This window comes from Hoplias malabaricus, chromosome 11, assembly GCF_029633855.1.
Source record: "Hoplias malabaricus isolate fHopMal1 chromosome 11, fHopMal1.hap1, whole genome shotgun sequence".
Taxonomy (NCBI): Eukaryota; Metazoa; Chordata; class Actinopteri; order Characiformes; family Erythrinidae; genus Hoplias; species Hoplias malabaricus.
In genome coordinates this window covers 22,943,690-22,968,487 of record NC_089810.1, presented here as the reverse complement: position 1 = coordinate 22,968,487, position 24,798 = coordinate 22,943,690, and the positions used below count along the sequence as shown (strand labels likewise).

The window sequence follows — 24,798 nt, the reverse complement described above, 5'->3', positions numbered from 1 at the left end:
CACACATTGCAGGTGGATTGGCGACTCGAAAGTGTCCGTGTGTCTGTGTTGCCCTGTGAAGGACTGGTGTCCCCTCCAGGGTGTATTCCTGCCTTGCGCCCGATGATTCCAGGTAGGCTCTGGACCCCCCCGCGACCCTAAATTGGATAAGCGGTTACAGATAATGGATGGATGGATGGAAAGTGAGAAGTATTGGCTTACAAAAATTTTCCACTATTTCAGAGCAATGCTAGGTAGTATATTTTCCCCTTAAAGCTACACTGTCTGACATGTAATAGGCCATTTGTGTGTGTGTGTGTGTGTGTGTGTGTGTGTGTGTGTGTGTGTGTGTGTGTGTGTGGGGGGGGGGGGTTCTTTACAACTTTAGCTTAGGAGATACTTTACAACTTTAGCTTTTTCCCAGTCATACACCTCATTTACAAATCTGGCCATTTAAGAACCACTCGATATGGTCTTCTGTTTAATGCCAAAATAAATAAATAAATAAATAAAGTTTGGCACCTGTATGTTAGTATTTTTTGATGATGTGAGCTGATCCATCAGATGTGCATTCCTGAAAATGTGTTTATAATGTTGAGTTACAGTATCAACCACCATTATATTTCTTATACATTTTAATTTGTCTTACCGTAACTGTGGTTTATATCTGTATGTTTCTTTCTTAAGTCTGCTTTAGTTTACAAAGAACACAAAAACAAACACTGTAATGCCAGACTTGCCAAAAGTGAAAAGTCTCTTTGAAGATAAGACCAGAGCAGTTGCTTTATTGTTTAGATATTTGCCATTACACATTTTCCCTCAAAGCAGATTTCTGCATTCCACATATTCAGTAGAAGTGATGAGAACAGCTCTACTCTATTCCAGAGATGAGCCTCTGATTGATGTATGGACCTTCACACTTTGAATAACGGTAGAGGAATTATTATTATTATTATTATTATTATTATTATTATTATTTTTAACTGCTTGTTTCTGTGTGAGTGTGTCTGCGTGTGTACGTTAGTCACCTCTTGTATGTCCTGAACAGTAGCTTTTGGTGTAGTCTCTGTTTTTATGTGCTTTTATGGTGATTAAGTCATAACAATGATACAAGAGTCATAAAGGGCCACATTTGTTTTTGCAGGCCTGAACGATGAGTCTCTCTTCCTTTCCCTCTCACTCACTGGCACAATAGTGAGCGGGGGAAAAAAGTTAAAATTAATCGTTAAATAGCGATTCAAATTTTTAAAAACTTGGTTAACTTAGATTCTGTCAGAGAGCTCGAAGTGCAGAGCATTTCAATCATATTTAATCATGAAGTTTTCATGTCATTTTGCCACAGAAATATTTGGCTCTGGCAGCTCTGGGCTGAGGTTAGAGCATTAAGCGTCAGAGCACAGAGCTCTACAAAATTAAACTGGCTAATTGCAGCTTGTATATAGCATTATGCTATCTGCTCTAGCTGCTTTTCTGTTCTGCTTTACTTAACAGACTAGTACTTCTGACAAGGCCTAATTTTACAGTGTCTTCTGTTAGAGTATATGTTCAGACATGTCTTATGATTTAGTTTGGGCATGAGACTTAAATATAAGAATAAGCTAATTTACACGTAATTCGTTTTTCATGTTTACCTTTCTTAGTGAAGTGATTTAATACTTTGTGTCTATTCCTAATAACTACTTGATTTTATTTACTCACTTGCATACTTACTTTCCTTTTTAGGTAGTTAGTGACCTTTGGGGCGCACAAGAAGTTCAACTGTGGTCAGTCTTAAATGAATACAATGTAAAAATTGGCTTTTTTGTCTCACAAGCACCCCCTACCTGCTGCTGAGTGTAATTCACGTTTACAGTACTGTCGGGAATATAACTGCTATAACCACAGCAATTTACACCAAAGTACTTATTACAAGAATCGATGTCCAATGCTAAAAACTGAGCTAATCCGGCTAAAGTAAGCAGGCGTTAGCACTTGCCCTCGTTCATCAGTAACTTTCAAAACCAGATTATAACACTGTCCTCAACAAATCTTGGGTTCCTCCGACACAAAGTGTAACTTAATCCACATGGCAATAGGCGAAAAACACTTATTACCAGAATCAATGTCTAACTCGAAAAAGTGAGCTAATCTGGCTAAAGTTAGCAGCTGCAAACCCTGGCTCACTGCTCAGTAACTCTCAGAAACTGGTTATAACACTTCCGTCAACAAAACTAGCACTGCAACAGATGAGAAAAAGGCAACAAATACTGCTCCAACTTGTGTCTTCATGTCTGTTTCAGCCCACTGTATACTGTGTAAATTCAGTCCAGTATTAACTCTTGCATGGTCTCTCTCTCCTCCTACGGTCCAAAAACACACATTTGACACACGGTGACTCCAAAGTGTCCGTAGGTGTGAGTGAATGTGTGTGTCTGTGTTGCCCTGTGAAGGACTGGCACCCCCTCCAGGGTGTATTCCCCCAATTGCGCCCAATGATTCCAGGTAGGCTCTGGACCCATCGCGACCCTGAATTGGATAAGCAGTTACAAATAATGAATGAATGAATGAATGGTCTCTCTCTCTCGCTCTCTCTCTCCTTGCTCTCTCTGCCATATAACGTCCATACCGGGAATACAGAACTAGAATCGTCTTGTAGATAGGTAACCATCTACCTGTGAGTTATGTGCCAATAAGCATTGGCACATAACTCTGCCCTGTGATTCAGCAGTTGCTTAGTGCAGGACCCAGCGTAGCTGCAACAGAGGCTCTGTGGAACATTACAGCTTCGTGGAACATTACAATGTTTAGAATCTGCAATTGTAAGGTACAAATACTACATAGTGTTCCTTTAAGGACAGTGTAAAAGAGTCTTAAGACAATCTTTTAATTGAGAATCTTAATTTATTTTTTAAACTCATAAATGGCACCCATATATTACATGTTCATCATATAACAGCACTTGCCTGTCTTAATGCTGATGGGAACAGTGCTCAATTTCACGTCACATTGTGGCCCTGCTGAAGTCATCTGCACTCGTTCAGTCAGCCTGTGTATTTAGGCCTGTAACAGTTGTATCTGTGTTAGTCTAAACACTGCTCCGTGCTGTGCAGCAGACTCTCTACAGCTTCTCTCTCACTCTCTGTGTTAGTGTGACCCAGTCATGCATTGGGCGACATGTTCTACTTGGCTGTGAGAGGACTGTTTAGTCTATAACCTGCCGCAGCAGCTGGGAAAGATTGTGTTTGTGTGTATGTGTTTGTATGTAGTTTGGAAGAGGGTCTGTGTGTAGTGTAAAGAGATGGGGTCACTATGAGACCCATAAATGAATAAAACCTTGGGTCTCGTGCTTAGGTTTTGGATAAGCGGTGAAGGCCATGTGTGTCTTTGTCTGCATGGTAGAGGTGAAGGGGTGGTGCTCAAAAAATACCCACATGTATTTCTAACATGCCACAATACATTTACGTTTTCTGAACTTGTTTGTATCATAAATGTATTCCAGTCATCCATAACCTATTTTCACTGAAGTTAAAAGAGCAAAATGCTCTTTTATCAAAATGCTCTTAAATCGTGTGACAGGAAACAAACAACAGGACAAATTCTCTGTGCAAATTTGTGATATGAGGATGGTATATCATGGAAACGTGACAAGTTTGATGAATCATCTAAAATATGCAAAACACAGAGACATGTTTCAGATTACCACACTGTCACGATGACTGAATCAAATGAGAGCATGCTTGGGAGTACAGGTTAATCCAGCAAAGTGAGGACAGTGTTGAGCTGTTCCCAAGGTGGTCTTTATCATGTTTAAATGAGTCTGTAACTCTGACAGCTCCTAAAACATCCTGTATCCTCCTTAGATCTGCTTAGAGTAGTAGTTTTTAAAGGAAATGTATATCCGTTTTTTCTGATGTTAGAAACAAGAACACGTAGTGTCTTGGATGCAAAAAGCACAGAATAGCACCCCCTGGTGGTGCAGGTCCTAAACGTGAATGAGTATTTGAATGAGTGAGTGAGTTACAAGCCATTTCTGTTAGGTGCATCACACCAAAAAATGACATTGTGCCATCTGTAACACACTTGTACGATGCACACCACTCACCCCTAGTATGCAGATGTATTTTCAGGGGTGAAGAGAGAAGGATAGCAAGGAGCAACTGGAGAAGAGGAGAAACATTAGCTCAGGGAGACTAAGGCAAGGATGAGCGTACACTGCACTCTGCATACCACTCTTCTCGTTCTCTATCTATCTCTCCCTCTCTGGCTCTTCCCTCCCTCATCTGCCTGTTGTCACTCAGACAGAAAATGTGAAGGAGAACCTACTCATCCTCCCCCCAAGCCTTTCAACTCTGCCCATTCACTGACCCTGTAACTCCTGCACGTGATACTACTCAGTCCAAGTGACCACTGCATAACATACACATGTTTAAACATGCCCACATTGGGTTTGATTGATTTGAGGTAAGAAATATTAGTTTACCAGTCCTCAGTACTTCATTTTTTTATGCTCTCTCTAATTTACGAAATTTCCCATTGCAGTATAAAAGAATGTGTGTGAAAATTGCCCCAGGCTTATCCAAGGACAGTTCATATCTGTGAAGTTGAAGGGTCTGATAACAGATGCAACAATGTCTAAGTCCCTTCAGCCGTACACTGTGATGAGGGAGTTGGTGTGAGGTTTCAATGTATTTGACGAAATTAGTGTTATGAGGATTGGGAGACTTTTTAAACACTTTAACATTATAAACAAAGAATAGATTTTAGAAGGCTCTACTCCAGATTTGTATGTGTAGATAATACTATTTATGTGTATAACTCATGTGAGCACATAATTTCCACATGAATGAAATATATTACATCAGCACAGTCTTTTGTGTGTGTGTATGACTGAATAGGTTGTGACCCTTGGTTAACCCTATGCTGCCGGTTGAAGGGACGCTCATTAGAAATCAAACAGATGTAGCTGATGGCAGCTGTTGTGCCGCCGACTAATACGTTAATCGTATTAGAACGAAAGCCTGGTGTTGTTTACACGTCTTCACCTGCATAATGCAGCTTATGATTGACCAGTTTTACCCTAACACGTGTTTGTGTGAGTTTGTGGAGACACAGATGTTTTTTAAATTCTAATTTCATTCTCATATTTAAGACGGATAAACAGAAGAAAGTTAACCACGTAAAGGTGGGCTACAAAATACCACATTGTCGTTATGCTCTCATTATTTAACCTATCTGGCAATATATTAAAATCACACTGGTAAGGCATTAATGGTGTGTATTATTTTGACCAAGATGTGCTATGAACATAAGTGATTGGTCAGGATTAACTCTCAATGATTGGTTAGATTCCTCCGGGTGCTCCGGTTTCCTCCCACAGTCCAAAAACACACGTTGCAGGTGGATTGGCGACTCGAAAGTGTCCGTAGGTGTGAGTGTGTGAGTGAATGTGTGTGTGTCTGTGTTGCCCTGTGAAGGACTGGCGTCCCCTCCGGGGTGTGTTCCCGCCTTGCGCCCAGTGATTCCAGGTGGGCTCTGGACCCCCCGCGACCCTGAATTGGATAAGCGGTTACAGATAATGGATGGATGGATGGATGGATGATTGGTTAGAATTTCAGTTGCGTTTTGCAGGCAACTGTTACAAGTAAAGGCCAATTATATCAAAATCATAATTGAAAAGCTGTTGTATTTTGCAGTGCTAAAGTTAAAGCAAACACAGTACACAGTAAATTATACTTCTTAGGTTAAACATAAGATAAAAGTAAATATAATTAGATAATTTCCATATTTAATGAAACAGTAAGTTCCTGAGACGTACATTTTTATTTACATCCTGAACTAGAAATCCTATTTGTTTGGATGTGACAATTTGACACAAACATGGTGTAAATTGTTAGTTTTTTCAAATTACAATAGAATCTTCTCTTCTGCTTTTTAAACATGTTCTGCACTTTTGATGGAAATTGTTCACTTGTTTTAGTGTGAAAAAATGAATGTGGAATTGCACCATAGTTTTTTTATCGCCTGTGATAACTGTAACTTCTGAGGGTTAACATAACTTTAGCCTACTCTTTCGCAATCAGTTTCAGGTAAAAGTAGCACATGGCACTATCCTTGGCTCTGATGTCCAGTTAGGGAGGGCAGAGGGTGATAGAATGGGGGGCAGTGGAGTTGCCAGGCAGCCAGAAGCGAGCCCTTGCTCTATGGAAGGCAGGCATGCAGACAAGAGCCCAGCGATAAGCGGCCTGATAAACGATAGAAAATAGCAGCAGATTTCAACTTTCCCACCAGCCTGAGATCCACAGGGAGGGACGAGGGGGCTGAATCAACTACTTTCTTCATCCCTCGCTATCTGTCTACCCCCCTCCCCATCCACTCACAAGGCCATTGAGAGGGTACACACACACACACACACACACACACACACACAAATGTACAAACGTTTTTATGTTGTTCTCTCTGTCTCTCCCTCTTTGCCTTTGTCCTCTCTCTCTTTTTATCCCCCAACATGCACAACATACACATACTTTCGTACTTTTTTTTATGGTTTCAGAAAACAAATGCACAGTCACAGTCCGACACACTCAAACAAACATTCTCCATGTGAACATCCTCTTCCAGACACTGACATTGATTCTGACCTTTTTTAAAAAAAATAAAATAAGAAATTGGAACTATTGGACACATTCAGTATAATCCAAGGGTGTTGGCTCCTGGTATCTTGTATTTATATATGTTTTTGTGAGTTTTATTCACTTGTTTTCCCCCTTGACTGCTTTATTGGCTGTAAGGTGTGTGTTACCGTATACACTGCCTTACAATGAACAAAAAAGTCAAATGTAAATACTGAGAAAAAAACAGTTTCAGCGACCAAAACACAATCACACAACAAATATGAACAGTGCTCAAAAGACAAGTTCCCAGCAACATTAGAAAACACATCCCAGCTTTAATAATAGAGCATACTGGACTATGAGTCCAGAGTCACTGAACTATGAAGGTAAAAAATACAACAACAAAATAATCGTTCATTAATCGTATTTTGTTTCGTATTAATCGTGATAAAATGTACAATTAATCGTGATATCTATTTGCGCTCATATCGCCTAGCACTAAGCTTAATTAATTAATTGTAGTAATTGAGTAATGCAATTTCTACCTAATTATAACAAAACATAATTAATTGATTAATTAATGTGTAAAAAAATTATCAGTAATGTAAATAAGCATTTACTCCATATAGTTATGTTTATGTGTAATTATTTATCATAACTTTTCCAGTGAATTCAATATTAAATGTAATTATTTTTATGTGTATTAGGATATGTGTTTCTCTTTGTATGTTTTCACATGTCACTGAGGTGTGTTTTCCCACATGCAAAATTTTGTAGCCTCATATGGGCCGCGTTTTAGTCAGTTCTAGAGAAGGAGATAGAGCGATGATTTTCACTCAGTGTTGTTTGAGCTGAGATGCTGGACGTGGAGTGTTGAGTGTTGAGCTGTGTGTCTCTCAGGAGGAAAGTATGCTACTGAGAGGAGAGGACACACACATATCATGGCTGTGCTGTAATAAACGTTGTGAAATAGTAACTTTATAGGAAAAGTAGAGCTTGAAGGTATGGCCATAATTTATATCACAATATATTTCTTTATATTGATCAATACAATATAATTCCGATATCGATATAAACAATAAAAATGTGACAGAAAATCTGAAAGCAACATCTCATTCAAACAAAACCTCTTGGCTTTGTCAATATTAATATTTTTAAACTTAACTTTAAAATTAAGTACAATGAACTGATGGCATCGCCCTGTAATGAACGTCAGTCAGTGACAGATGTTGTAAATAAATAATATATATATTGATATTGAATTATTGTCCAGTCCTAAGGGGAAGGGAACTGGGAATCATTCTGGGTCATTTCTCTTGGTGAATTCACTGTCTGGTTTTCATGGTACTGTAATGATGTTTTATATCAGAGAATGCTGCTTTATATCAGACAGGAAAGAGTGTGATTGCTAAATCTTTCTACTGAGTGGTCAAACCAAACCTGTGAACCTGTGGAGATGGTGACCTGAACATGACCTCCAGTGTGAAGAGATCAGGAGGTTGAGTGTGCTGTGGAATTGATAGAGCTGACAGATCTGTCTGCTTTGTAGTGTACCCCAGTGCATGTAAACCTCTCTCTACCTTCTCCACAATCTACTCCAATGTGGTTAAATATCATTCTGTGACTACAGTCGACAAAGAAGTTTAATAGCCCTGAAGTGGGCATGTAGAGTTTTATTTGCACTATGAAATGGGCGGAGCCAGGTTTAATCCCAATCAGTTAGCTCTCAGACTGGGGTGTTTAATTAATACTTTTGTAGCTTACAAAGCAGTTTGAGAGAGGTTTACTCGCTCCAGGGTAGTTCACAGAATGGGCAACGTGAGAAGTAACTTGCTGAGCAAGCATAGGGGATGTTTAATCGCATGGAGTTGGCTACCAAAACGTAGCCAGCCATTTTGTTTTTTCCATTATTCCTGTGAATGTGTGACATCATCAAACAGTGAAGACAGAACACGTGCTGTTTGTTTTTATTACTTACTGTGAGCCAATAAAAGTGGGGATGTGTCTAGGTATGCAGTGAATAGACGGACATGAACCAGAAATTTTCCTTAACAATTTCAAATACTGCAGTACACTGTATTAGTGTCAAAACGGCCAAACCCTAATTCCACACTTTCCACACTTGTTGTGATGTTTGTTCATTTTGTTTTAAAATGAATCTCTTATTTTAATTTACATCTATGTAGCATAGTCTAGTTCTAATGACATTTTATATGTATTCATTTGAGAACAAGTAAGTGGTGGCAAATCATAGCAAACAGATTGAAAAAGTGCCATGTCCTTTCTACAAATCAGTGAATCAAGTGAGTTTTAATTAAAACTGCATTCTTAGCACACGCACAGACGAGTCTGCTCACCTGGAACACAGGCTAATTAATGTCGGTGTGCTAAATGTCAGTAAGATTTTAAATACCAAATTGATACCAATATTAAACTATTATGTGCTGATATGAAAGTGCTGATGTACACTGCAGCCTGAAAGTTTGGAAGCAACACTAACTTTTTCAAGATTAAATATATATATATATATATATATATATATATATATATATATATATATATATAATCTTGAAAAAATTAGTGTATGTATGTATTTATTTATATATTTATTTATTTATTTGTAACACACAGTAGTTTCAAACTACAGTAATCTATCCTCAGTTTGTTTATTCTTCCTGGTGATACATATAAAGAGCCTTATTGCAGGTTTTAATGGATTCACCTGATTGTCATATCTGCATACTTCGGAGGACTTCAGGAACAGGACTGTTAAATATGCAGTATGTAAAGTGTGGGAAAATGGTCAGTGTAACCAAGACTTTAAGGGTTTTACCCGTAATATTCCCATATTATATTGCTATAAGTGCCCATTTTGTCAATGTGTGTGTAAATAGGACCTTTTTACAAGAATGTGAAATGAGCTGTGATGAGTTCTAAAAGGAGCATTTGTAGCGAAACAGACATCTGAATGGTACAGGGCATCAAGCTTCTGAAGAGTAATTTACACACTGATCTATAAATAGTATCACTGTAAGCAGACAGATGGGGTATAGCCCTCTGCACCAAAGTTAGTTTGGCAGCATGAGTGAAAGTGGTACGATTTTTATACAGGTTCTATTTTGGAAAAACAAAATGTGACAGTTTGTGTTATTAGCTGGTGCTACACTGACTTAGCTCTCTGTCTATACTAAATTCCATGCCTCCTGAGAATACAGATGGGTGATATGATCAATTGTGTTACTGTGAAAATATGCATATTAAGGACAAGCAACTTCATGTTTATTTAAAAAGTGCCTACTTTGTCCTGCTTAGTTTGATTAGTCTTGAGCATTCCTGCCCAGTTTTTGGCAGCAGTTTATTATAAATGTATCTGTACCTCTGCATTGTGTCTGTGATCTCAGTATTTCATCATATGTATCATGTATTGTGAAGTTTTCAAATGCCTTGATAAAATAGTTTTTGCTGTATTGAACACCTCTAAGTGTATTTGAAACGATATTCCTAACAGGAAAAGCTGTAGAAACCTATCTGTGCCGTGTGCTTGTGGAAAAATTGTGCCGTGTTTTTGCCAGGCAGAGTTTTCCTGTAGAGGAGGGGGATCTGATAGATTGCCGTGAGGAGCACCGTTGATCTGTGTTCGCAGGGCTAGTTTTTCTCTCCCAGGGCCTTGAGAAATACCCCCACGCAGGACAATCCATCTCCACGGCGATGCCGGCCAGCTTGTAGCCACAGCGATATCACTGCCTACAATCTCACCTGCCCTCTGCGGACACAAAGAACAATTTCCAGAGTGGTGGGGGGCATCAGATTTCACCCATGCAAGTGAATGTAATATCTGTGGAGGTTTTTTTTCCCCTCTTTTTAAAAGCTTTCTTTCTCATTCTCTCCCTCTGTCTCCCGTCCCATCGCCTCTCCTGGCTGGCCCATTATCACAGAGACGACTCCTGCTCATTAAGGAGTTAATTTTCTCCCCCCTATCTCTGATTAGTATAGTGAACCTAAAGCACTGTGAATTCTTTAAATTTTCCTTCCCCTGTTATCAAAAAGAGAAAAGGGGGAATGGGGGATATTTAATCGTTTAAGTAGTCTTCCTGGGGAACTGCTGCTTTTCTATTTTTTTTTTTTTTTTTTTTTTAAACCTACCCCCCCCCCCCTTACTCTTCTTCCCAGCAATGTAAAGAAATCCTGCTGAAGCCGCCCAGCTCAGTCATGCCATTTTTAAAGCATGAAGAAAAAAAAACGACTTGATGAAATTCCACTATCAGCTTCGAACCAATATGCAAAATATCTCGCTGGAAATCAAATAGCTATTATGTTTTCATTTCCACGTCGGCGTATTTGCTTAATGAAGAGGAGACAGATCAGACCGGCAGAGAGAGTCTGCAGGAGCCGATAACCGCGAACGGCTCGCAGCTATCCACACAGAATGACGCTTCCAGTCAGCGAGAGAGAGGGAGAGAGGGAGAGAGGGAGAGAGAGAGAGAGAGAGAGAGAGAGAGACAAAACAGAGAGAGTGTAGAGAAGGGAGGGCGAGGGACACAGAGGGAAAAGGAGTTAGAAAAGGAGGGAAAGACTGAAGCATGCAGCAGAAGAGAAAAAAAGACATAACGTAAGGAAGGATGGAGAGAGGAGATGAAAACTGAATGCTGGAATATTCCAAGGGAAAAACCAGCTAAGAAATGCAAAAGCTTTTGAAGGAGTCCAGGAAAAAGAAACAGAGTGAGAGGAGGAATAAGAGATAAAGGAGTAGAAGGATGCCTTTAAACGTGCCCTACCTCTTTGCGGTGTCCTGGGCTCTGGCTGTTTGATGTTTGATGTCCTGCTGTCAGACCCACAGTGAGGGCTAGACTGGTCTGTTTGAAGTGCTCTGATTCCCAAACACACGAATATCATCATTATCCATCGCTGTATTATAACGTGTTCATCAAACACAGAGGTGGTAGGACTGAGGGAAGTGAGCACCATAGCTTCTTATGTTTACCCCATTATTAGAGAGCAACATTTCACCTACAGTATATATTAGTTATGTTTCCTTTGTAGTGATTTCTTGTTTGGCAGTACAGAAAGTGGCAACCATCAATAAAATATTTTTGGCATTTCATGTTTAAACAAGTACACAGTGAGACAAAAGAACAGTGGTGATGAGTGCAAACTACATACACAATGGTGACTTACAGTAGAAATGGGGATCAATAAAGTATTTCTTAATCTGAATCTGAAATATAAAGAACCATTTATTATAGAAAAATTGCAAAATAACAATAATAATAATAATAATAATAATAATAATAAATAGACCGAGCCAGTAAACACACAATAAATTCAGATGGATTTAAGTAAGCACAGCATCGGAACCAGTAACATTGATTGAAAAAGTTTGTACATTACAACTTACGCATTTTATTTACTTATACTGGTTAATGTAATAATGTAATAGTATTGAATGTATGTCTGTAGTGATACATTAAAGTCACTGGCTGTTTAAAGAGCTTACAGGTTCACAGCTCATTTTACTAATTCAGGTACTGTAAGTCTGTAATTTTCTTACAGTGAATTAGAAATGATGTTTTAATTGCATTGTCTTACAGTTGTATTGGTTTAAAATATATCACTTTTTAATGATGCAAGATGTGTCGACATTTTGGTTCACAGTTCAAGTCCATTATCAAATAATGTTTTGTGGGTGTGTTGTTGAAGTGACAAGAACAGTAAATATTAATGTTGCCATATTTTAAGCATAAATAAATAAATAAATCGGCCAATTGCCAAACACCTTCAGAGTAAAAATCTACTCTAAGATAAGAGCTACTCCTAATTTTGTTAGAATATATATGTAATATAATTACCATTATGGCATCATGCAAATCTGAAAAAAGCCCATGTCAGTTTGCGTTATTACCAGCAGCAGACCACAAAATGTAAAAATGTGTGTGTGTGTGTGTATATGTTGTGGTTGTGCCATGCTGCCATTCACACTGTGGCAGGGTAAAAGGCACCAGCCCTGAGGCCGGGGCCTTATCTCCAGCTCCAGCGACACTGCTGACACCCGGCACGGCCGGCCAGGCCGCTGTCCCTCCACTCCAGCGGCTCATCAATCATTTCAGCACATTTTCACAAGCCTGACCAGCCACGATCAATACCTCCACTATACCTGGCTGCTTGTGCCCTGATCAATCTTCTCATTTAGGGCTTTCAGATCAGTGCCCACATCAGTTAGGAATATTATATCACAGGAGCTAATCAAAGCTAACACAAGCTCTTGCTTGATGGCCTCTTTGGGGAGTTTATGATTGCTTACATGGCGTGAAGGGTAGAGTGTGGCCTTCAGCTTTACCTGATTAATATTACTAACAGTGTTTTAATGCCCTTGACTCTGATCAATGCATGCACCCCCTTGTGCATGAAATATCAAGTAAGGTACTGTGGTTTGTTTCTGTCTAAGTGTGCGCACACACACACACACTTTTACACGTACACAGACAGTTGCACACCAAAGGCCCACTCTTCCTCTTCTTACTACCTCTCTTCAAATTGTACTCTTCCCCCGTTTCCCTGATTGCTTGATACAAGTGAAGCTCTTTTCCTCCTTTTGGGCTGTTTTGTAATGTGGTGATTAGTGTGAGAGTATGTGTGTGCGGGTGTGTGTATGTGTTTTTAATCAGGCTCAGGTTTGATGTGTTGTCTCTGTATTTAATCACCGCCGCTAAGCACACAGGTTTGATGTGGACGAGGCCAGTTAATAAAGCAGTATCTCCTCTTCCTTCATCAGCTCAGCCACTTTGTTCTGCCTGTTCGAGTGGCAGTTAGGACTCAAAAGTCCTGTGGGTGTGTGTGGGTATGCCTATGTATTAGAATGTCTCTCATTGCTCTACTTATCTCATTCTTCATTCTCTTACTCAAACGACATTCTTCATCACACCAGCCCTGCGCCACGGTATTAACCCATACTACAGGTGTGGCTCTACACAGATTTCCAATGGCATTTTTTGGATTCAAATTTCAGTTTGGTTCTTCATTCAGCAAAGACAAGGGATGCGTGATAGTTCGAAGATTAGAACTGTGTTGGATTTCTTTTTTTTTTGGATTGGCCATCAGCCAAATGATTGTTAATAAGTAAATCTGATTTACTTATTTTATGATGTAAATAACCTGCAGCTGTATTGTTCACTTGCACCATAATTGCATGCTGCTGCTACACCTTCATCAGTGTCGCATTATAATTAATACTGTAATATGACATAAATAGCACATGGTTTGTTTCATGTTACTTAAATAATTAACGATCCTTTTGTGTGGAAATTGTAACTGCTTGTTTGTTGTAAGAAAAATCAAAGGAGTCTGCTTGTTTGTCATGTTAAACGAAAACAGCAACAACAAATGAGATTTATTTTGCATGGTCCCCTGTGTTTGTTTAACCTTTACATTGTGATTTAGGAGAAAAAATATGGAAAACACTGTAATTTCAATGCATACCAAAACAATGTATAAAACAATGTTTGTCAAAAACCTTTGTCATAGGATTACTGTATTGCTAAGTCATTACATCTCTTTGTTATTCTGTATTTTTCCCTTCAAACATTTGCTTAACCTGAAAGACTTACTTTTACTGCGAATAAGGGACAAGCAGGTACCTATAAATGGGGAAATATATGCTTCTTTGTTGTAAGGACTCCTATGGTAGACCTCTTTGTTTTGATTCGTTTCTCTGAAAGGGGAATTTATTTAGTTTCTGAAGTGGTTGAGACAATGGCCTGGAAAATGTGATTGTTCTCTATCAAAACCAACTATTAAAACTAAAAGTCATTATAACAGTAATTATTTCTGCACTAATAACAGTGTGCTGTATACCTGTTTAGGTTGTCGAGCTCTGTGTGTGCTATGTTTGTTCATTATATGGGCTCCCTTTGCAGCCTGTGTGTGGCAGAGAGTAAATCAGTTTACCAACCAAATAAGTGAATGCCATACACACTAGGCACACTACACACACACACACTACACATACACACACTTGAACCCGTCATGGTTTCCAGTAACTAGTGGCGCACATTTCTGTTTTGTGAGGCAAGAGCATTTGTGTCATTTTCCTTGAATTGATAACAGTGCATGAATAGCCCTGGTGGAATTGCTTTGAGATGACTGAATATCACTTTTTGTCCCTTGGACCAATTCTCCTCGCTTTTAATTGACCACAAACAAATTACACTTGGTGGTGAGCGTGTGCAGTAATATCCTTTCCTCCAGCCTGCTGCGAGAGATATGGATTGGCCTGCTCATGAAAGGAAAGAAAGAAGGGAGAGCAGAAAGTTTTTCTGCACCATTTGATGTCTGAAAGCAGTGATGCAGCGATTGATTCATTTAGTCAGAGCTGTAATGGGAAAGAAAATCATAATTCAAACTTACATTTAAACATGTAATATAATTGGACTTTTTAAACAGAGAAGCCCCTTTGTACAATTATGATTAAAGGAAAATTAATTGTATGAAAATGTCTTCGCAGATATAGAAAATTAGATCGACCAAGGCTCTGGCTACATTCTAAAAATATTGCATATGGGATCGATCTTTTTTACTTTCCCTCTTTCTCTCTTCATTATTAAGGTCCAAATCTAACTGTGTTAATTTTATCTGAAATTACAGTGAACCATGCAGGCGTGGAAGTCGAAATTAGCCTAAAGATGTTTCATTTACAAAGACAGAAACACTTTGTCAGGGAGCGATTGTTTCGAAGCATTATCTCCACCACGTTTTAATTGCTTTGGAAGTGAAATTAACAGAATTAGAAAAATTGCCTTTGCCTTTTTCTACAAGGCTCTTTATTCACGGGTATTGTTGTGTGCTTTGTATAGATTATAGGCCTCTTTGTTCTAGGAGTGTAAATATATACGCCTCCAGTCACGGCTTTAGCTCCGAACAATCCCCTACCCGTTCGCCACAATGAAAATTAATTTACAAACACTGTCAAAATTTAGATTTTTCTTTGCGCTGCAGCCATGTCCCAGAGAAGCGGTTGTGTGGAACTCTGGTACCAATAATGCTGTTAAGCAGTTGTTTTTTTTTTTAATTATTATTATTTATAGATTGGATTCCCTTCTTTACCATCCGCAGCCGCTTAGATCTTAATCCTCATTGGAATAATAGCCGTGGCTGTGGGATGAATTAACATGCAGACTGTCAAGGTATCCACTCGGGAGTAATGCATTCGTCCAGCGAGTTGCTTGCTCATGCACTGCATTAGAATAGCAAAGAATAGACTTGATTTGCACGGTAACTTTTTTAAAAAATCCTTTGGCAGTGGTTATTATACAAGCCATGATGAGCTTTACGTGATCTTAGTGTGGTGAAATTATAGAAAGCTATTTATCTTTTTGTTGGGGAATGTGTTTTGTTCTCATTTTTATTAACAACATCATGTTAACTATAAAGATTTTAAACAGTTACAATTAGACAATCCAATTTTTTTTCTGTAGGTTTATGGGCATTTAAAACATCTTGTAAGTTTGAAAAAATATATGGCCAGCTACAATGCTAATAATAGTAATAGAAACTATTATAGCTGGGAATTAATCATTCCTAGTGTGCAATACAACATATACATCCACTTAGCCTAGTGTTCATAAGCTTTGGGATTTCCATCCAATTAAATCTGCAGAAAAAGCACTTTAAGGGAATTAGGGGTTGGAACTTAATCAGGGTTTTCCTTTTATAATCATGCACTTTATAATCTTATATTTATAGTATACCCTCAATCCTTTATAATCATTAACACAGGCTATCCACATAGCTTAAATCCCTCTCAGTGCACACACTGGGATCTTGCTTAGCATGATATGTTTTTATCATTTGTTGTAAGTGCTGACGTTAGTTGTTTTATTTTATTTTATTTATTTATTTATTTGTTTATCTATCGATTTTACTTTTTTATGTATTTGAACTATATTGAGCATTTCTACAACAATGACTTTTAACATTTTGAATCAGTGTTTTAATTGTTTTAAACCAAGATTAAACTTAACTGTTAAACTTGGATTTTGAAAGATTTTCATTGGTGAACAGGTGGATAATACAGTGGATAATGTTGATTTTCAAGTTTCTCTAAGGCTCGACTGTATGAATAATCAGATGATTTAAACACATGCTCTTTTACGTTCTCTGTCTCTAGGCTCTATAGGAGATCTTGATGGAGGTGAGGAGAATCCACCTGATGATGTTAGTCTTTCAGGAGAGGAGGGCGGGGCATCCGATCAGGACGACTCAGCGGAGTGTGATGGTTCCAGTCCCTCCTTTGCACCCCTTTATAATGAAGGTAAAAAAAAAAAACATTATGACATGAAGCAGAAGCTGGTCATCAGTGATAGTAATGGGAGTTGTTCTCCTTCAGCGTCATTACATCTGTCTGTAGATGCAGCCAGAAATGTTTACGGTCTCAGTACATGCTGCCTGAGCCCAATCTGAAGTAGGGGTGGGTGATATTGCCCTAAAATAATATCACAATATTTCAGGGTAAATTGGCGATAATGATATTCTTGGCGATTTGACAAAACACTGAAAAATACTTGTATTGATTTCAAAAACAGACTTTTGCAACAACATTAATGTTAAATTAATATGAATTATATTAAATTACGTGTTTGATATACATTAATAATATTAAAGGCTTCTTTCATTTTTAACATAATATCATGGTTTATTGTACATCTGATATTTTATAACCAAACCACCTACACAAGCCACCCAACATTTTTGGAGCAAACTCCTTCACCTCAGAGCCACTTTCCACTGTACTTCACTGTGGCTAAATGACTCATGTAAAGAACTTATGCTGTAATAAGGGTAACTGCATGACATCATTACGCAAACAAGTCAGCATATCACTAATATCACAATATAGATTATAACGATATTATTGCAAACGATAGAATATGGCACAGCCCTAATCTGAAGTAATACCATGTCATTTTTTTAAAATCTGAACTCAACATGACTTGGCCCACACATCTGTTTTCTCAGAGCTTTGGCCTCATGGTCTGTAGCATGTTGCTAAATTCTGAAATATTATAATGGATGAAATCACAAAAGACTAATAAAATATAGTGAAAAGCGTCAGATTTATTTCGATTGCGGGAAATGTTTTGATCTGTAAATTGCACATAGCATCCATATGTTCAGTATACAGTACTTATTACAGTAAACAGTAAATCAATACATAATGAGACCAATCATTTGAAGTAAACAGTAGTAGTAGGTTGTATATTTGTATTTTATGTCTATGCGTTTAGTTAAGGTTTATGTTTTTTTCCAAGCACACGTGGGAGTTGTTTTCCAAATGGTGATTAAGCCTATTCCTGTAATTAACAGAATCACAGTTTTGTGATTTTTCATTTAAAGGCGTATATAGTCCAGGACTAGAGTTGGTCCCTGTCTGGGAAACCACCCCATAATGTAAAAGTCCTTTATCAGTTTATGGATATATTTTTCTTGTTTCTTGAAAGTTGTTGTCTTCTTTTGTTTGTTTTTTTTTAATCAAGAATTGTTTGAGATGTCCTTTAGTGAACCAAAAAAAATAGTTCCCCAAGAGCTCAAAATAGAAGTTTTATTTTAAGCGAACATTGGATGGTAACATGGAAGCTATGTAAAATCTGTGATATTTTGTGGCCAGTTTTGGGTAGCATTAAAAAGGTTCAATGAACAGATCCAGCCTTAGATAGAGTTACTTTTATCATGTAGCCTTTTAGTTCTGTTTAATGTGCTTTAGAAATGGCATTCTGAGTTTGAATGTAAGGGCTTGGTCTCTGTGTTTTTCTAACCTTAACTCTGATGATGATATGTTTTAGGTTAGATTCGTGTTTTTCTTTTCTTAATCTGGAAAATTCCTGTTCTTGTGAAATTTGGGGCTGCACTGATAAGAGCCTGTTCGTTGACTGGCTCTGATAAATGCATGGAAACTCTGTCAGGTGCTAATCAGGGCTAGATTAAAGATGATCCTCATTTTTTTTGCGTGTGTGAGTGTGTGTGTGTGAGCTTGAATGCAAAAGTGATGTTAGCCTGAGAACACCTTATAATTTTACATTATATGTTTATTTGTGGCAGAAGGAAGATTTGAAATGGAAGAGTGTATTTGTATCTCCTGTGCCAAAGTCTGTGAGATTGATTCTTGTCAGCGTTCTCTATTGCTATAAGAAGAAAAGGGCCACGTCACAGTATTGTGCATATCTCTCTCCCACATTCACACTTACACTCTCTCTCTCTCTCTCTCTCTCTCTCTCTCTCTCTCTCTCTCTCTCTCTCTCTCTCTCTCTCTCATGGGCTCCTCTGTTGCTCTGAGCTGCTATTATCAGGCTTCTGTAAATCAGCCGTGTTTGACGAACCTGCTCTTTCAACCTGCGATCAATACCAGGTCTTTATCAGGCCAGCACTGGCTAATAAAGGCCAGCTCCCTTATCCACCATCTGGGAGAGAAAGACACAGGCGATAACCGGCTGATAACCACCTCAGAAAAACACTTGACCAGTCACAGGATACGCAGTGCTGCTCAACCCCCACCAACCACCTGTATTACATAGATTAACACTGTTTATATGAACCTTTGTGACTGGCAGACGGGTAGAACAGTGTAGTGGTCAGCCGTCCAGTACAAAGAAGAACATGGACTGCTGAATTCCTGCTATGGTTTTGTTGTTTAATGAGCAGGATTATGTCTCTATTGAATAGTTATGTCTCTATTAAATAAACACATCTGTCATATCAAGATTTATAGGTGTATTTGAATTATGGAATTTTTGAATGCATGCAGACAACAGAATGCTTACATTTGGATGTTATTCCTGTCGTAAATGGAGTAAATTCTTAATGCCTTCTGTAAGGATGGACTTTATACTGAGAGTAATTTTTATGGGCAAAGGGGAGAGCTTCATTATTAAGAGTTAGATTTGCAGAGGAGGCCATCTTCAAAGTGCTGTTCAGCCTGTTTTAGTTTGTAACGAGTGACCCTGTCTTCAAAGCACATTCCAAGAGCAAATACTCCATGTCAAAACTTGGCTGAGTTCTGATATACATGAGTTAATACAATATCAGGACATGTGGTTATACAAATGTCCCATGTGTATTCAGAGTATAATCCAGAGGTGTGTCTTTCCATTCGTCCCCCATTAAAAACCTTCCACTCTAAGTTACTGAAAAAAAAGTGCATATACAGTGCATTAACAGTAGCTGCTGTTAATCTTAGAACAGTGGAATGGTCACTCTCCAGCTCAGACCCCATCAAATTTGTTTGGTATTACTTGGATTGTAAGAAACAGAAAAAGCAACCTTAGATAGTTTAAAGACTTTGCAGGTGTGGAAATATCCCCGTGGGTATGTTTTGAAAAAGCTCTGGAAGCAAGTCTGCTACCAAAAAATCGAAAATATCCTGATAAAATTATAAACATACGTCTAAAGTCGCACATACATTCATGTTCGCACCCACCCACACTCACACACACGCACACACCCACACACACACCCACACACACACACACACACACACACACACACACACACAATGTGTACTCCCAGGAGAGGAGCTTGACCCTCTGTTCTTGTAGCACGCATGGGTGTGAAGTTTGCAGCAGTAAGTGAAAAAGGACCAGCTTTATGAGCAATGAGTGAAAATTGAGGCTTGTGCGATGTACTGAAGCTAGTTGGGTGACTTTGCCCTCCAGGTGTGACAGAGGAAGTTGCTCTTATCAGATGAAGATATGTTGTTTGGCTGTGTGTGTCTGTGTGTGTCTGTGTGTGTCTGTGTGTGTGTGTGTTGTTGGGGGGCAGAACAGGTTGAGGAGCAAGACTGGTGCCAGAAAAGCCCCCACCCGCATCCTTTCCCGATACCTGCCGTCTCTGCTCAGATGATATGGGAGATAATATTGATAATATTAAATGCAATAACTGTGGCTCCAGCTCCACTACCCCAGCTGAGCGCTGCAGGATAAAATCAATGTGCCATTCAACGTGATTTATAGCTGAAAATAATAGGACTGTTTAGACTGGGAGGAGGGCTGCATCATAAGGGCGCCATGCTCTGGGACAGGGACTGAGCGTGTGTGTGTGTGTGTGTGTGTGTGTGTGTGTGTGTGTGGGAGGGTGCATGTGTGTTAGAGAGGGGTTTAGGTGGACAAGATGGTCCCTGGGAGAATGTGTATGTGTGTGCGAGAGAGAGGTTTATTTGACGATGCAGATCTAATCTCCCGTCTGTTACATTAATAATAGCTGGCCTGACTGCGTCACAGAGGCTGACGTTTATGGTCTGTATCGATCGGCAGCTATCGCTGTTTTATCGCCGTGGGAATGCGAAGGTAAACATGGCCTTTGTGCACCAAGATGAGCTGCTTTTTTTTGGGGGGGTTGGGGGGGGGGGTGACAGGGTGTGGAGGCTGGGAAGAGGGGCTTGGGGAAAGAGGAAAAGACAGAAGAGCATCAAAAAACATTGTCATGCATCAATCTGAAACTGGTGATTCACTTAGATCAGTTTCGGATTATTTGATTTGATATTAAAGGATGTATTGTGACGTCAGATCATCTGTAAATGTGTAATATGGTTTCAAATGGGCAAGTCCTGTAAAAATGCCTATTATCAACAAACAGATAATGAGAAAGAAAAAAAAATGAAAGACTGGATGTGTGTAATAATAGTTTTTACATTAATTTTGTGCTAAAATATGGACTAAATCTAATTTCTGTGCTATTACTGACATATATATCCCGCATTAAAAACTTCATTGTTTTGAGTTTAACGAGTTTGTAACGAGTGGGCGATACAAGGAGGATTATTTTATCAGAAATGTACATACAATAATTACAAGGAAACACACCAGACACTTCACCTAGTAGGACAGTGACGTCTTAGAGATACACACCTAAATATATGAGCTAAAGACAAACACCTGGGAAACAGTAATAGGGAACACCTGACAAGGGAGTGGCAACAGGTTAACGAGAAGATGACGAAACAAACATATGGCTAGGTAAACATACACAAACCACTCAAAGAGAACAAGAAACATATAGAAATTAAATAATAGGAATAAAACAGGAGCAGGAAGGAACACCACTGACAGTTTACAGCTGTGTAAATATCTCACATTTATTTTTATGTATTCAGTGTATTTTATAATTTTGTATAAATTCAGTGTTGTATGAATTTTGAATGAAATCTCATTTCATTGAATGATCCTAATGGATTCTTGTTATATTTGGCTGAGTATTAAAGTTTAGAGACGCTTGCCCCAAGATTGAGGGAGAGGGTGGGTAGGGGTGGGAGCATGGATCTTTGTCAAAAGAGTATCAGATGTTTCTGTGTTGGTACTATGTTGGATCTCTCTCTCTCTCTCTCTCTATCTCTCCCTCTCCCTCTCTCTCTCTCTCTTTCTCTATCTCTCCCTCTCCCTCTCTCTCCCTCTCTCTTTCTCTATCTCTCCCTCTCCCTCTCTCTCTCTCTCTTTCTCTCTCTCTCTCTCTCTCTCTCTCTCTCTCTCTCTCTCTCTCTCTCTCTCTCTCTCTCACACACACACACACACTCGCACAGTTCATTGGCATAAACTGTAAATAACAATTGTTGCCAAAACAAAAAAAAATATAAAATATAAATAAATAAATAAATAAATAATCTTTTACATTTAGTACGTATAGGACTCTGATGAGTATGTGTCATTGGTTTAGTGCAGTGTGGGGCTCTCAGGGTGTGATGGCTGTGAACATATTTAGCAGATAATCTAACACAATCTGGAATCTCTCCTAAATACACACACAGCAGATCGTCATCTCTCATGTTTTTATATTCCAGAGAAGGGATGAGAGTTTTTACTGAGATGTGTCTGAGTTCTGAGGTGTGCCCTCTCTCTCTCTCTCTCCCTCTCTCTCTCTCTCTCTCTCTCTCTCTCTCTGTGTGAGAGAGAGAGACAGAGACTGACTCCTATCAGCAAGGTGATCATTTTGTTCAGAGGGACTTACTAATCGCCTTCATCAATGAGTGAGAGATGCACTGAGGCTCTCACACTGATGACAGGGATTTGCTTTAATGAAAGGCACACACTTAGGGCCTGTTAGAAGGGCCTTTCTTCAGCTTTTTCGCTCCGTAAATCAAAAGGGTCTGCAAGTGTGTTGGGGTGTTGGGTTACTGCTGTGTGAAGACTTCTCTTTCAACTGACTTTGATCATCAGACAGCAGCCGCCACACACGTAAAGAAACTCTATGTAGTTGAGGGGGTAGGACGATGTCTGTAGGTATACGCACACACACACACACACACACACACACACACACACACACACATACACACACACACACACACACACATACACACACACACACACACACACACACACACTTGTGCAGGACTAAGTGCACATGATTAGAAGTGTTCTTCTAACAGATTTAATTAATGCAAATATTGTACATGCAGTGTCTTGAGCCTGTTCATGCTCATTTTAGTCCTTAACCCATACCTGAGAGGTCAGTATCCTTTTGGTTCATATGCTTTTGTAACCTGTCTGAGCACAAGCCTGAAGCTCTTTATTTATTTATTTTCAGATTTTCAAATCTGTCAGCCATGTGGCAGAAATCGGTCACTGAATATAGAAATCTCATTAAATTTCACATTTTGATGTGGATTATCATTTCATGGTCATTAAAGGTGTAACTATACAAAATTGGTTCCCTTTTGACCACTCAGTTAAATGTGAGACGTACTGATTAACTACTAAAGATCTTTCTACAAAAGGAAAATAATTTCTACAAAACTGTGCAACTTGACAAAGTGAGGAATTCAAATGGAGCCTTTGGAGTATAAAAGGTTTAACTTCTTGATCAAACAGTAGGTTAAACATCAGCATGAGGTTGTTTTCTTTTTGGTGTTTTTTGGTTCCCTTAATCTCTAATGGATCAAAATTTTCCTTTTAAATCTTTTCTATCCTGTTTTAACAGAACCCACAACACACAAGTCTCCAGGAACACCAGACCCAGGTGAGGAAGATGAGAAGGGGCGGAAGCACAGCAGTGAAGAAGAGGAGCAGATGAAAGAGGAGGAGGAGGAGGAGGAGGAGGAGGAAGTGGAGTCTAGCTGGAATGGGCCAGGTCAGTTTTCCTGCCCGTTTACTAAAACCTGTCTCTGTTTTATGGCCTCAAATGGTGAATGACTCACAGTGTACAGTCTCTTTACAAAAAGTCATAAAATGATCACTTCCTTTTTTCTTTTTAGTATATTTGTTGTTATACACTTAACAGGGAATTTAACATACCATACATAGTCAAGTGCTGAAGGTTGGTAGGTAAAGCTTGTGAATCGTATCTATTTCCATGATCTATTTTGGTACACCTCAAACACATGCAAAGCAAATCTAGTGTAACTTCTCAGGTAAGAGCGATGGCTGACACACTTCAGACAAACTTGAACCCTCCTGAACCTACTGTCTCGCTAGATTTGATTATGGTGCCCTTAAACACATTTAAAATCTGCCACCAGAGGAGTTGTTGAGTGGGCATGAGTGGAATGAATAAGTGTGAAAAATCTGAGCTTTATTATGGTGTTTCTATCACTGTGCAAATATTCACATGTCCCCTTTAATTAGGTGCACTATGTCCCCCCCTATAAGTGCATATATCTCTAACACACACACACACACATGCGCTGAGATCATATTCTTATTAACAGAAAGTAGAAAGCGATACAACAATAACCAAATATCTATGTCTGCTTTAAAGCTTTATTATTACATATTATCTGTAATCTGCATTTTAAACATGAACAGCAATGATGAAGATCTGTCCAGGCTTAGCTGTCCAGTGTGTAACACAATGATTTAGTGCCAAATGATGCAGTAGAACCCGCAAGATTAGAGTTCATGAAATGATTTCATTTTCTAATAGTCTGGGCGAGAAATAGAGATGGGAGTTGTATGCCTCTAAACAGCATCCACTTGATTTGAAGCAAGATAAGTCAGATAAACTGAATATCACAGTAAAGGCATGGTCCTAATGCTCATGATTGCTTCACTGTCCTTTGTTGCCCTGAGTTAAAAATTCCCTTTCAGCCTCAGATGGTGGGTAATGTATACAGAAAACATCAGACCATTAGCATATGCATGTGTTCAGCTGCAATATAAGATTCTCATGTGTTATTCAGATTGAGATTGCCGTTCGTTTTTTGGAGTCTGTCAAACTCAGTTTTGCTTGTTTTGTTTGTCCTCGAGATTGAATTCAT

The 24,798-nt window shown here is 38.9% G+C and overlaps 1 protein-coding gene across 3 annotated transcripts in view; it reads left to right on the top strand.

Annotated features, from left to right (window-relative positions):
- The window catches only part of zfpm1 (zinc finger protein, FOG family member 1), an 83,242-nt gene that overhangs the window by 23,452 nt on the left and 34,992 nt on the right, over positions 1-24,798 (top strand). For 2 of the 3 annotated variants that reach the window (XM_066685353.1, XM_066685352.1), the window contains exons 2-3: positions 16,729-16,872; positions 23,523-23,672. In XM_066685353.1, coding sequence (XP_066541450.1) covers positions 16,729-16,872; positions 23,523-23,672 — 294 coding nt within the window. The remainder of the gene's footprint in view (positions 1-16,728; positions 16,873-23,522; positions 23,673-24,798) is intronic. The other variant, XM_066685354.1, reaches the window with a different exon arrangement.